Genomic DNA, 13,088 nt, shown 5'->3' on the forward strand with positions numbered 1-13,088 from the left:
ACAAGACAGTGTTCAAACCAATTTGAACTTATGGATCCAAGAGCTGGGTTAGAAATAAAACATTTGACTGAAGAGTGGAGCCTACATACATGAGTTCTGAGAAAGATTAGAGTGAACAGATGGCATCAAGGGCAGTATCATATTAAAAACAAGGATATTAGAAATTCTGAAATTGACTTAACATTCAGGAATGTGTAAACAGAGAAATTCTCATATGGTATGGTCACTCAGGAAGGGAGAGGAAAGGTTAGCAATTTTAGCAATTTTTTTTTTTTTTTGGTGGATTGATACAGTAAAAAGTGCCTTAGAAGAATAACATATAAGATTTGATAATATTGGAGTCTTTGCAAATAACAGATTTATTTTTTGGAAATTGTTGATAGGACGTTAGTAATAATGCTACTTTTTCAAGTAGCAACTATTGCAATATCCTAAACATCACTGTGGGCATTGTTTAATGATGACAATACAAAAAAAGAAATAGCCTCCACTTTCTAGACACAATTTACAAAATTACCAAATAGTTCATAATACATTTCTGGTTATTTCTTGACTGGAGATTTGAATATCAGTAAAAATACAGAAGCATAAGGAAGATTATTGTTATGAAAAATAAGGATTATGTTTTAGTAGCACTGAAATTCACTACATCCACTGGAGAATAATAAGAAGGATTCAGTTTTTAAAATAATGATTACAGAAAGTCTTGAAACTTGAATCATTTATACACTGCAATGTTTACTGAATGAAGAAAAAGACTGAGGCATACTGTCATCAAAAAAAAAAAAAAAAAAATTTTATGGACAGAATTTAAGATTGGTAATTGAAGATGATTAATATATACAGGAGGAATATAAGAAAAAGCAATGAGACCTGATGCTGCCTAGTCAAAGCAGAGAAATCCAAAGAGAAAGAACCATCTATCATGACATGCACAGAATAACCAGATGCTATTATTGTCATTGATTTGAATTTTTATGGTACATCAGCAATTGAGGCCATGATGCACCAAGTCAAGGTTTAGAAACATTAAAAAATAAATGTATACAATGCTATAATATACAATATAAAATCAAAATAAAAGTTCTAAAAAAATTTAAACAATTTACTAAAATAAAGAGCCAAAAGGCTTTTCACTTCGACGAAGCAAAATTTGTAAAAATCAAGTGGATATTAAATTCAGCATTATTTCAAAGCCAAATACAGAAACTATAAAAGTTTCGTGTATTCCTGGCAAGTATATTCCCATAAGCTCTCTGGTCAAATTTCATATGAAACTTTTTATAGTTTCTGTATTTGGATTTGAAATAATGCTAGATTTAACATCCACTTGATTTTTATAAATTTTGCTTCGCCGAAGAGAAGCCTTTTGGCTCTTTATTTTAGCAAATACTTTTATGCACCGACTGAGAGTTTGCTTACGAAAAATACACCTCTCCGATGTTTCAAGTTCCTTAGTAATGAGAGTAGTTTTACTCTCTTAAGGTTTCTTCCTGGTCTCTGACGAAAACCAACCAGTTTGAAACAGCTGTCAGGCCAGTGAAACTTTATAAAAATGATTCATGACTTATTTTTCACGGTATTAACAACACCACAAACACTTTTATCAACAAGGATGTTTTATTAACGCTAATATTTCGCTGATTTTCAACTCAGCATCATCAGAGCACAACACACATGTAAACGCGACAGTGAGTGAGTGAAACAATATAATTGCAGAAAGACAAAAGATCTAAAGTCCTATTTTTGGCGCCCTCTAACGAAAAAAAAAAAAAAAAAAAGGCAGCAGTTATCCAGGAGTTTTTCTTAGGATAACCGTCTCCCAAATTTTTGGCAAATTAATGCAACCATATTTGTTAAGGTTGGGAGAATTCTTCAAAGCCATTGCTGACTCAAAAAATAGTCTTTCAGATCTATAACGACTCCTAAATAGCACATTCGTTTTCCTCCATCTAATCCTGTGTGAAGGAGTGTCCAAAGCGTGGTCTGCCAGTCCCGACTTGCCATAATAATAGTAGCGAATGTATCTTTCATGTTCTTCCAGGCGGATGTTCACTGATCTTCCTGTTTGCCCATAATAGGCCAAGTCACAGTCACATGGAACTTCATACACTCCTGGGTGTGCTAAAGGGTGAAGTTTATCCTTTGGTGAGCGGATCAGAGTTGTCAGCTTGACATGAGGCTTGAAGGTGGTGCGAAGGCCATGTTTCAACAATACTTTGGCTATCTTTTCCGATGTACCTCTGATATAGGGAATAGAAATGGTCATGTTGTATTCTTGTGTATTAGGGGGGGGCAGAGTAATGGGCCTATGTAGTATTTTTTCTATTTTGTAGGGATTGTAGCCGTTGGCTAAGAACGTATGGCGCAGGTACTGGAGTTCAGTGGTCAGAGCTGTATCGTTAGAACAAATGGCTCTGGCTCTGTGTGTAAGTGTTTTTAAAATGCCGTACTGTTGGACTGGATGATGATGTGATTGTTTATGTAGGTATCTTCCTGTGTGTGTAGGCTTCCTGTAAATAGAAAAAGATAGTGATCCATCTGAAAGGCGGGTGACTAATGTGTCAAGAAATGGTAAACAGTTATTTGATTCTTTTTCTACTGTGAAGTGAATTTTAGGGTGTTGGCTGTTTAGGTAGGTGACAAAAGCATCCAAAGAGTCTTGTCCATGGGGCCAGATGGCAAACACATCATCTACATAGCGCAACCATACTGGTGGCTTGTATGTAGCTGTGGTAAGTACTTTGTTTTCAAAGTGTTCCATGTAAAAATTTGCTAACGGGGGGGGGAGAGGGGGGAACCCATAGCAGTACCATTAATCTGTTTGTAGAATTCCCCCCCCCCCATGTAAAGTAACCTGCATTCATGGTAAATTGAAATAATTCAAAAATATCTGGGGGAAATTTAGACTTGATTAATTCAAGAGTGTCTATAAGTGGTACATTGGTAAATAGGGAGGTGACATCGAAACTAACCATTATGTCTGAATTTTTTAGGATTAGATTTTTAACCAGTGTTTTGAAATGGATAGAATTTTTTACAATAGTAGAGGAGTTGCCAGTAAGAGGGGCAAGCGACTTAGCTAAATGCCGGGCCAGTTTATATGTGGGACTATCTATGCTATCAACTATGGGGCGTAGGGGAACATTAGTTTTGTGGATTTTTGGTAATCCATAAATACATGTTTATGGATTACTTAATTATCCTATGGATTGTGTCAAAGTGTCAAAGCGCCAGCAATGGCCAATAACGTGCGACTAGACATTGCAAGTATTATAAACAAAGCTAAGCCTCCAAAAAGTAATATACCACATAAGCAAATAACTGCCCTAAAAAAGTTATACAATAATAAAAATATTATTATTACAAAAGCCGATAAAGGAAATGCAACAGTTATCATGAATAAAGAAGAGTATAACAAAAAAATGCAAGATCTCATATGTGACAGTTCTACGTATCAAATTATACATCGAGACCCTACAATGTCGCAAAAGAAAAAAGTCCGAAAATTACTAAAAAAAGTGACATCATGGCCCAAAGAAATCATCAGGAAAATAAAACCAATTCATGTTAAAACACCCCGTATTTATGGATTACCAAAAATCCACAAAACTAATGTTCCCCTACGCCCCATAGTTGATAGCATAGATAGTCCCACATATAAACTGGCCCAGCATTTAGCTAAGTCGCTTGCCCCTCTTACTGGCAACTCCTCTACTTTTGTAAAAAATTCTATCCATTTCAAAACACTGGTTAAAAATCTAATCCTAAAAAATTCAGACATAATGGTTAGTTTCGATGTCACCTCCCTATTTACCAATGTACCACTTATAGACACTCTTGAATTAATCAAGTCTAAATTTCCCCCAGATATTTTTGAATTATTTCAATTTACCATGAATGCAGGTTACTTTACATGGGGCGGGGAATTCTACAAACAGATTAATGGTACTGCTATGGGTTCCCCCCTCTCCCCCCCCGTTAGCAAATTTTTACATGGAACACTTTGAAAACAAAGTACTTACCACAGCTACATACAAGCCACCAGTATGGTTGCGCTATGTAGATGATGTGTTTGCCATCTGGCCCCATGGACAAGACACTTTGGATGCTTTTGTCACCTACCTAAACAGCCAACACCCTAAAATTCACTTCACAGTAGAAAAAGAATCAAATAACTGTTTACCATTTCTTGACACATTAGTCACCCGCCTTTCAGATGGATCACTATCTTTTTCTATTTACAGGAAGCCTACACACACAGGAAGATACCTACATAAACAATCACATCATCATCCAGTCCAACAGTACGGCATTTTAAAAACACTTACACACAGAGCCAGAGCCATTTGTTCTAACGATACAGCTCTGACCACTGAACTCCAGTACCTGCGCCATACGTTCTTAGCCAACGGCTACAATCCCTACAAAATAGAAAAAATACTACATAGGCCCATTACTCTGCCCCCCCCCTAATACACAAGAATACAACATGACCATTTCTATTCCCTATATCAGAGGTACATCGGAAAAGATAGCCAAAGTATTGTTGAAACATGGCCTTCGCACCACCTTCAAGCCTCATGTCAAGCTGACAACTCTGATCCGCTCACCAAAGGATAAACTTCACCCTTTAGCACACCCAGGAGTGTATGAAGTTCCATGTGACTGTGACTTGGCCTATTATGGGCAAACAGGAAGATCAGTGAACATCCGCCTGGAAGAACATGAAAGATACATTCGCTACTATTATTATGGCAAGTCGGGACTGGCAGACCACGCTTTGGACACTCCTTCACACAGGATTAGATGGAGGAAAACGAATGTGCTATTTAGGAGTCGTTATAGATCTGAAAGACTATTTTTTGAGTCAGCAATGGCTTTGAAGAATTCTCCCAACCTTAACAAATATGGTTGCATTAATTTGCCAAAAATTTGGGAGACGGTTATCCTAAGAAAAACTCCTGGATAACTGCTGCCTTTTTTTTTTTTTTTTTTTTTCGTTAGAGGGCGCCAAAAATAGGACTTTAGATCTTTTGTCTTTCTGCAATTATATTGTTTCACTCACTCACTGTCGCGTTTACATGTGTGTTGTGCTCTGATGATGCTGAGTTGAAAATCAGCGAAATATTAGCGTTAATAAAACATCCTTGTTGATAAAAGTGTTTGTGGTGTTGTTAATACCGTGAAAAATAAGTCATGAATAACCAGCAACGCCTAAGCTTATCTGTTAGATTTATAAAAATGAACCAACAGGAGGCGAATATATGGATGCTGTTATAGCGAGCATATCAGTTATAAGGTGCGGCTAGGGCAACTCATAAATACTGGCGAGTGTATTCCCATAAGCTCGCTGGTCAAATTTCATACGAAACTTTTATAGTTTCTGTATTAGACTTTGAAATAATGCTGGATTTAATATCCACTTGACTTTTATAAATGTAAACAATACTGTATATAAAGTGATTTATAAAACTTCAAAAAATTATGGTATATTCATCTTGCAGGATAAAAGATACATGAGCATATATAAGGCTAAAGTGGATTTCTAAAAGTGGTATTTTAAGTGAATGACTGTTCATTAAAATAATGAACACATCATTCACTTAAAATACAGGCAGTTACTTTAAAATACGATGAACAGTTAGAGCAGATGACTAATACTCACATATGTAGGCATATCATTACTACTCTACAAGGAGTGTATGAGATAAATATAACCTATGCAGAGCTGAGCAAGAACAACTTCATCTCTATAAACCCTACAAAGAATGGATTGTCAAAGTTAAATGTTTAATTCAGGCATAATATGATATAGCTTGTTCCTTTCTCTCTCCACTGTAATCCATGTAGGAGAGAGGTACAAAGGTATGAGAGTGTGCTGAAAAGTTGTGATAATCACCATGAAGGAATTGAGGTAGAACCATGTAACTTACACATTATTTTACATATTCTTCACAAAGTGTTATAAACTTGTTACAATGTTGCTGCATCATTTGCAATCCTCCAAAAAAAATGTCTTTCCCTTGTTGCACAAACCAGTCATTTTTGTTCTAGGTGTTTATCAGAACTTTTCAACCCCCCCCACTTCAAAGGTAAGTGATAACATCTTAGGGAACAGGGTGACCTAGCTGCAGTGTCTGCAGCCTTGATCCCAACATGGTTTGAGATCAAGGGAAATAAGGCTCCAACACATTACACAGTTCACTATCCAGCAAACAATGATCGCACTTGAAAGTGGAATGCCAGTGCCACCCCCTGATGCCAAACCAGCACTATTAGCAAATCTGCTAGATGAATGATCATGGCCAGGCAATTAAGGAATATAAGGTTTAGAAACAGGAAATATGATATAACTTCCAATTATTTCATGTTTCTAAATCTCCTGTGTTTTGACAAAACAATAACCCACATCACTTGAAGAAGCTTGAAAAGTATACAAATGTATGATTAATTTCTTTTCTTCTGGATTTCAGAGTCAATACTGACCAACAAGTTTCAGCATTTAATGATATTTACAAGATATAACAGAAAATATATATAGAGCAACTGTAATTACAAAGAAAGATTTAATAAAACTTACAATGTTTAATTAGTGTGCTTCTATATAAGGTCACTATGTTTGCTTTGTTTGCAGTATACACAGAAATACCATATAATACTGAACAAGATGGTTTCATACATATGCTTAAATATTAAGATTAATCACAGCAAAAAAGAAGGCAGTCCACTGGAAAATAATTAGTTTTTAAGTTAGAGTGTTTACTTTTGCATTTTGGTACTATTATTTTGTTAGCTGTTATGCAATTTCTATATTTAGCAGTATCACAAATAATCAGAACTATTTAGGCAAGTGATAATTTTAACATGATTCTTTTAATTTCATGGAAAAATGAAAATTAAAAAAAAAAGTATGAGGATCTATTGTAATGAAAATGAATCAAGATAATAATTAAGTAAATTATGAAAGAGCATGCATGCTACTTAAAAAAAAAAAAAAAATATATATATATATATATATATATACCTTGCTTTTCAAATCAACATCTGTAAGAGTCCCAACAAAATCTACTGCTTTGCTCATACAAGGAGCTAAAATTGAGCACACTACACTGGAATTTAGATACTCAGAACACCTTGATATAGGAATTAATAAAGCTGCCATGGTCTAAACAATATAAAATATTAATAGATATTAATTCTCGTAACCAAACTGCAACTTCAAAAGAAATTAAATGACATAATCAGATATTATTAAAACTAAGTTCTTGGATAATTATAAACAATTACTTACTTTTCATTTATTCTTGAAATAAGCATTCACTAGGAAATCCATAGTAATTCTAAAGAAATTTCAAATAAATAACTTAAATTTACTTAGAAATTAAAATTTTCTAACTGAACTAAGTAACTGCTGTTTATGACTTAATATTCCGAAAAGTGGCTATACTAGTCTTATCACCTTTGCCAGAATGCCACATAACATGTTACTTACATGAATTATGGTATATGAGAATGGATAAAATCTAGTGACAGAAAAGGGATAGTCATCCATCAGATTAGAGTAAAGGTAGAGTAGAGAATGAAGGGGCTGAGTTGAAAAAAAATTATGGCAATCATGAACCACAGGACATTATTCTTGAACTATTACTGTTTATTTTGTATATTAACAACACTAGCTTGAAGATGATAATGTAGTGTGAATTTGATGAAAGTTTGGAAGAATGATTTTGGATTACACTAATGGTATTATCACTTTATATGAGACTAATATGGTGCTTAAGTTATGGTGCACGAGGTGCTTAAGGATCAAAGCTGTAAAACTGAGAGGAGACCTCCACATAGCATTTAAAGGAATGCAGACAATCGAATAGGGCTTCTGAGCTAATGTCCAATCCTCACCTTCTCGTGGTGCACCCTGTTGGGTATCTACCTGGAAAATTGAACAAACAAGGATGGGCTGGCAATTTGGGATTTAGCCGACCAAATTGTATTCCTTATTGGTTAAACCAAAATACAAAACGATGGTACAACATGCCAAAATTTCATGCCGGATGGGGCGTCGCCCGGTTAAACAAGGCCCCCGTTGTTTTCGCCAGGGAACCAGGGCGAACAGCGAAAAGTCAGCTACTGGAACAAATCTGAAAACAAACCCCAACTCTACATCACCAGAGTTAAAGATCGGTACTATCAACGTAAGAAGCCTGAATGGCAAAGAAATGGAGCTAGCTGAGGAATTAGATAAGTACCAGATCGACATAATAGGGGTGACTGAAACAAAAAAGACAAAAACTAGTGAGATCTTTCTGAGCAATAAATACAAAATGTTATATTCAGGCAATGACAATCAAGGAAAAGAAGGAGTAGCCATAGTATTCAACACAAAATACGAGGCTCATCTTCTTGAATGGCAGGCAGTATCAAGTAGAGTGATTTGGGCAAATATCAGAATGGGGAACTGGACAATGAGACTTATTTGTGCCTATGGTCCCACAGAAGGATCTACTAAGGTAGAAGTGGAGGAATATTTTGAGGCTCTAGAGAAAGCTACTGACACAATGAAAAAGGAAAAGTTGATCCTTGTTGGGGATCTAAATAGCAGAGTAGGAAGTGATTGTCAGACATACAAAAATGTTTGGGGAAAATTTGGAGAAAAGAGCAAAGCTAATAATAATGGCAAATATCTCTTGGATTTCTGCTCAGGACATGGACTGGTTATTATTAACACCATGTTCCAACATAAAAATGTGCACAAATTCACATGGAGAGAAGAGGCAAGGAATAAGAAAAGTCTCATTGACTATGTTATTATTGATAGTGATGTTTTCTCCTTGGTGCAAGACACCAGAGTGTACAGAGGATTTGAAATTGGAAGGGATCACTATTTAGTCTTGAGCAGGATAAAATTGAATTTCATGTTGAAAAGAATGACATATAAGAAAGTTTTAAAGTGAATAAAAGTTGAGCAGCTCTCAGCTGTGAACTGTAGACTAAATTACACAAAGATTATTGAAGGAAAAATGAAAGAGTGTGAGAACAGAAACCAAACCTTGGAGATTCAGTGGCAAGCCTTGAAGAAAATTCTGATTGATTCAGCTAGAGAGGCATATGGTGAAGTTGTGTGCAAGAATAGAAAAATTAGAACTCCATGGTGGACCCAGGAAGTTAAAGAGGCAGCAAAGGAAAAGAAGAAAGCATATCAAAAGCTCCTGGCAAATAATTCAGCTTGTGCTCTTAGACAATACAGAGACAAATGTAAGAACGCTAAACAGTATGTAAAACTAGCTAAACAAAAGTCATGGGAGGACTTTGGCAAGAACATAGAAAATAAATATCAAGAAGGTGGCAAAATATTCCTCCAGAATATTTTGCCACCTAAATTGAATAATTATTGAAGAAGCTTAGGAATGGAAGAAAGAGGGCTGTAAAAGGAGTTAGAGATGATAAAGGTGACATGAAAACGGGAGAAAAAGATATCCTTGAAGTATGGAGTAATTACTTTGAAAATTTGCTAAATGAAACAAGCAGTGATAAATGATGACAGCATAGTGATAAAAAAACACTGACCAGGTATGCAGTCAGGAATACATATCTATACTTTAAGTAGAAAAAGCCATCAAAGGCTCGAAATGTGGAAAGGCAGCAGGAGTAGATGATATTCGCCCAAAATGCTGAAGTATGGTGGTATAAGAGTCTTACAATGGCTACAGAGCATAGTTCAGAAAGCCTGGACAGAGGGACGAATTCACGATGATTGGATTAGAGCTCTCATAGTACCCATATATAAAAAGGGAAATAAAACTGAATGTGAGAATTACAGAGTCATATCCCTACTGAGTGTTCCTGATAAGATATAGTCAGAACACTAAATTAGCTGTATACAAGACAGTGTTCAAACCAGTTTTAACTTATGGATCTGAGAGCTGGGTCAGAAGTAAAACACTTGACCAAAGACTAGAGACTGCAGATATGAGAGTCCTGAGAAAGATTAGAGGCGTGAACAGATGGCATCAATGGCAATATCATATTAAAAACGAGAATAGGAAAGAATTTGACATTGTCGGCATCCAGGAATGCATTAGCAGAGCTAATCTCAGGTGGTATGGTCACTTAAACAGAATGGGCGAGGAAAGATTAGCAAAACAAGTGTTTTCTGCCAAGTTGGCAGGAAAACGACCCAGAGGAAGACCAAGACATAGGTGGATTGATACAGTACAAAGTGCCTTAGACAACAGAAATATAAGATCTGGTAATGGTGGAGTCTTGACAAGTAACAGACTGATTTGGAGGAAAATTGTAGATAGGAAGTTAGTAATGATGTAAATTTTTCATGTAGTACTACCATATCCTGTACACCCCTTGAGGGTACATGGCAGGAATTTGATGATGATGATGATAATATGGTGGATCAGAAGAAGAAGGCAATTTCATGTATATAAAACGCAAGGTTTTAGACTGAGGAGAATACTAAACATGCATTATATTACTGGAAGTGCATTGCTCGAGATTTTTTTAGATCAACTCCACCACACAGAGACCACAAAACCATAACATAACAGTGCTGTGTGTGTATGTTGTGAGAGAGAGAGAGTGAGTGAGAGTGAGAGAGGAAAGAAAAGGGGAGATGAAATCAAACAGGCAATAATGCAGCGATTTGAAATTCACAGGCAAAATTGCAAAGGTGATAAATACAAAAGGTAACTACAATGTTACTGATAAGCAGGGATTATAAGTTATATTTCAATCCAATGTTGACATTTTAAATCAATGTTTCCCAAATGTTGGTCTATTGAAATTATATAGGTATACAATACTTATTATAGTGAAAACTGAATGTACTAAGACTAAATAACATGATTTATAGATGGAAAAGATGGGGGGGGGGGGAATGACAGAGATATATAAATTAATATTATGCATGCTCCTCCAGTGAATCCAATGACCCACCAAGGGAATTCATCAACTCAACGCCATTTTAGTCACTCATACTTATATATCTATCATACCTCTCTTTAAACACATGATCATATGGTTGCAGAATAGTTAAGATTGGTCTTATCAAAGCCATGAAAAGTGAGAGAAAACTTTCTCTTCAATAATGTAGTTAACTGATATAATGACCTAACTACCTTAACAATGTAGTCCTAAACTTTAACAAAAAGCACACTATAACTCCCAAGTTACCAGCTTCACTGCCTAATGTAGCAAATTCCCATTAACATGATAGTCTGCTCTAAAGTCCTTTATTCATTAATACATAAACTTATATCATTGTTTATCTCATAACATACATCTGCAATATGTGGATTTGTTCATATACAATTTAAAGAGTAATAAAACCACCAAGGGGTGCTTAAGGGACAAAGCTGTATAACTGAGAGGAGACCTCCACATAGCCTTTAAAGGAATGCGGAGAACCGACCAGGGCTTCTGACCTAATGTCCAATCCTCACCTTCTCGTGGTGCACCCTGTTGGGTATCTACTTTGATACTGAACGAACGAGGATTGGGCTGGCAATTTGGGATTTAGCCGACCAAATTGTATTCTTATTGGTTAAACCAAAATAAAAAATGATGGTAAACATGACAAAATTTCATGCCGGCTGGGGCGTCGCCCGGTTAAACAAGGCCCCCGTTGTTTTCGCCAGGGAACCAGGGCGAACAGCGAAAAGTCAGCTACTGGAACAAATCTGAAAACAAACCCCAACTCTACATCACCAGAGTTAAAGATCGGTACTATCAACGTAAGAAGCCTGAATGGCAAAGAAATGGAGCTAGCCGAGGAATTAGATAAGTACCAGATCGACATAATAGGGGTGACTGAAACAAAAAAGACCAAAACTGGTGAGATCTTTCTGAGCAATAAATACAAAATGTTATATCCAGGCAATGACAATCAAGGAAAAGAAGGAGTAGCCATAGTATTCAACACAAAATACGAGGCTAATCTTCTTGAATGGCAGTCAGTCTCAAGTAGAGTAATGTGGGCAAATATGAGAATGGGAAACTGGACAATGAGACTTATTTGTGCCTATGGTCCCACAGAAGGTTCTACTAAGGTAGAAGTGGAGGAATTTTTTGAGGCTTTAGAAAAAGCAACTGACACAATGAAAAAGGAAAAGTTGGTCCTTGTTGGGGATCTAAATAGCAGAGTAGGAAATGATTGTGAGACATACAAAAATATTTTGGGAAAATTTGGAGAAAAGAGCAAAGCTAATAATAATGGCAAATATCTGTTGGATTTCTGCTCAGGACATGGACTGGTTATTACTAACACCATGTTCCAACATAAAAATGTGCACAAATTCACATGGAGAGAAGAGGCTAGGAATAAGAAAAGTCTCATTGACTATGTTATTGTTGATAGTGATGTTTTCTCCCTGGTGCAGGACACCAGAGTGTACAGAGGATTTGAAATTGGAAGTGATCACTATTTAGTCTTGAGCAGGATAAAATTGAATTTCATATTGAAAAGAATAACATGTAAGAAAGTTTTAAAGTGAATAAAAGTTGAGCAGTTCTCAGATGTGAACTGTAGACTAAAATACAGAAATATTATTGAAAAGAAAATGAAAGAGTTTGAGAACAGGAATCAAACCTTGGAGATTCAGTGGCAAACTCTGAAGGAAACATTGATTGATTCTGCCAGAGAGGCATGTGGTGAGGTTGTGTGCAAGGATAAAAAAATCAGAACTCCCTGGTGGACACAGGAAGTTAAAGAGGCAGCGAAGGAAAAGAAGAAAGCATATCAAAAGTTCCTGGCAAATAAGTCAGCTTTTACTCTTACTGAATACAGAGACAAATGTAAGAAAGCTAAACAGTGTGTAAAACTAGCTAAACAAAAGTCATGGGAGGACTTTGGCAAGAATATAGAAAATAAATATCAAGAAGGTGGCAAAATATTCTGGAGGTTGTTGAAGAAGCTTAGGAATGGAGGAAAGAGTGCTGTAAAAGGAATTAGAGATGATAAAGGTGAAATGAAAACAGGAGAAAAAGATATCCTTGAAGTATGGAGTAATTACTTTGAAAAACTGCTAAATGAAACAAGCAGTGATGACAGCACAGTGGTAAAAAACACTGATCAGGCA

General features: G+C 36.0%; 1 protein-coding gene across 1 annotated transcript in view; it reads right to left on the bottom strand.

Moving 5' to 3' along the window:
- LOC150101143 (ubiquitin carboxyl-terminal hydrolase 24-like) overlaps positions 1 to 13,088 on the bottom strand; it is an 824,883-nt gene that overhangs the window by 711,199 nt on the left and 100,596 nt on the right. Inside the window, exon 8 of the mRNA XM_090401261.1 lies at positions 7,028 to 7,168. Coding sequence (XP_090257387.1) covers positions 7,028 to 7,168 — 141 coding nt within the window. The remainder of the gene's footprint in view (positions 1 to 7,027; positions 7,169 to 13,088) is intronic.

The sequence above is a fragment of the Typopeltis vanoorti genome, chromosome 12, assembly GCF_054136105.1.
Source record: "Typopeltis vanoorti isolate ZY-2024b chromosome 12, IOZ_Tvanoo_1.0, whole genome shotgun sequence".
NCBI lineage: Eukaryota > Metazoa > Arthropoda > Arachnida > Uropygi > Thelyphonidae > Typopeltis > Typopeltis vanoorti.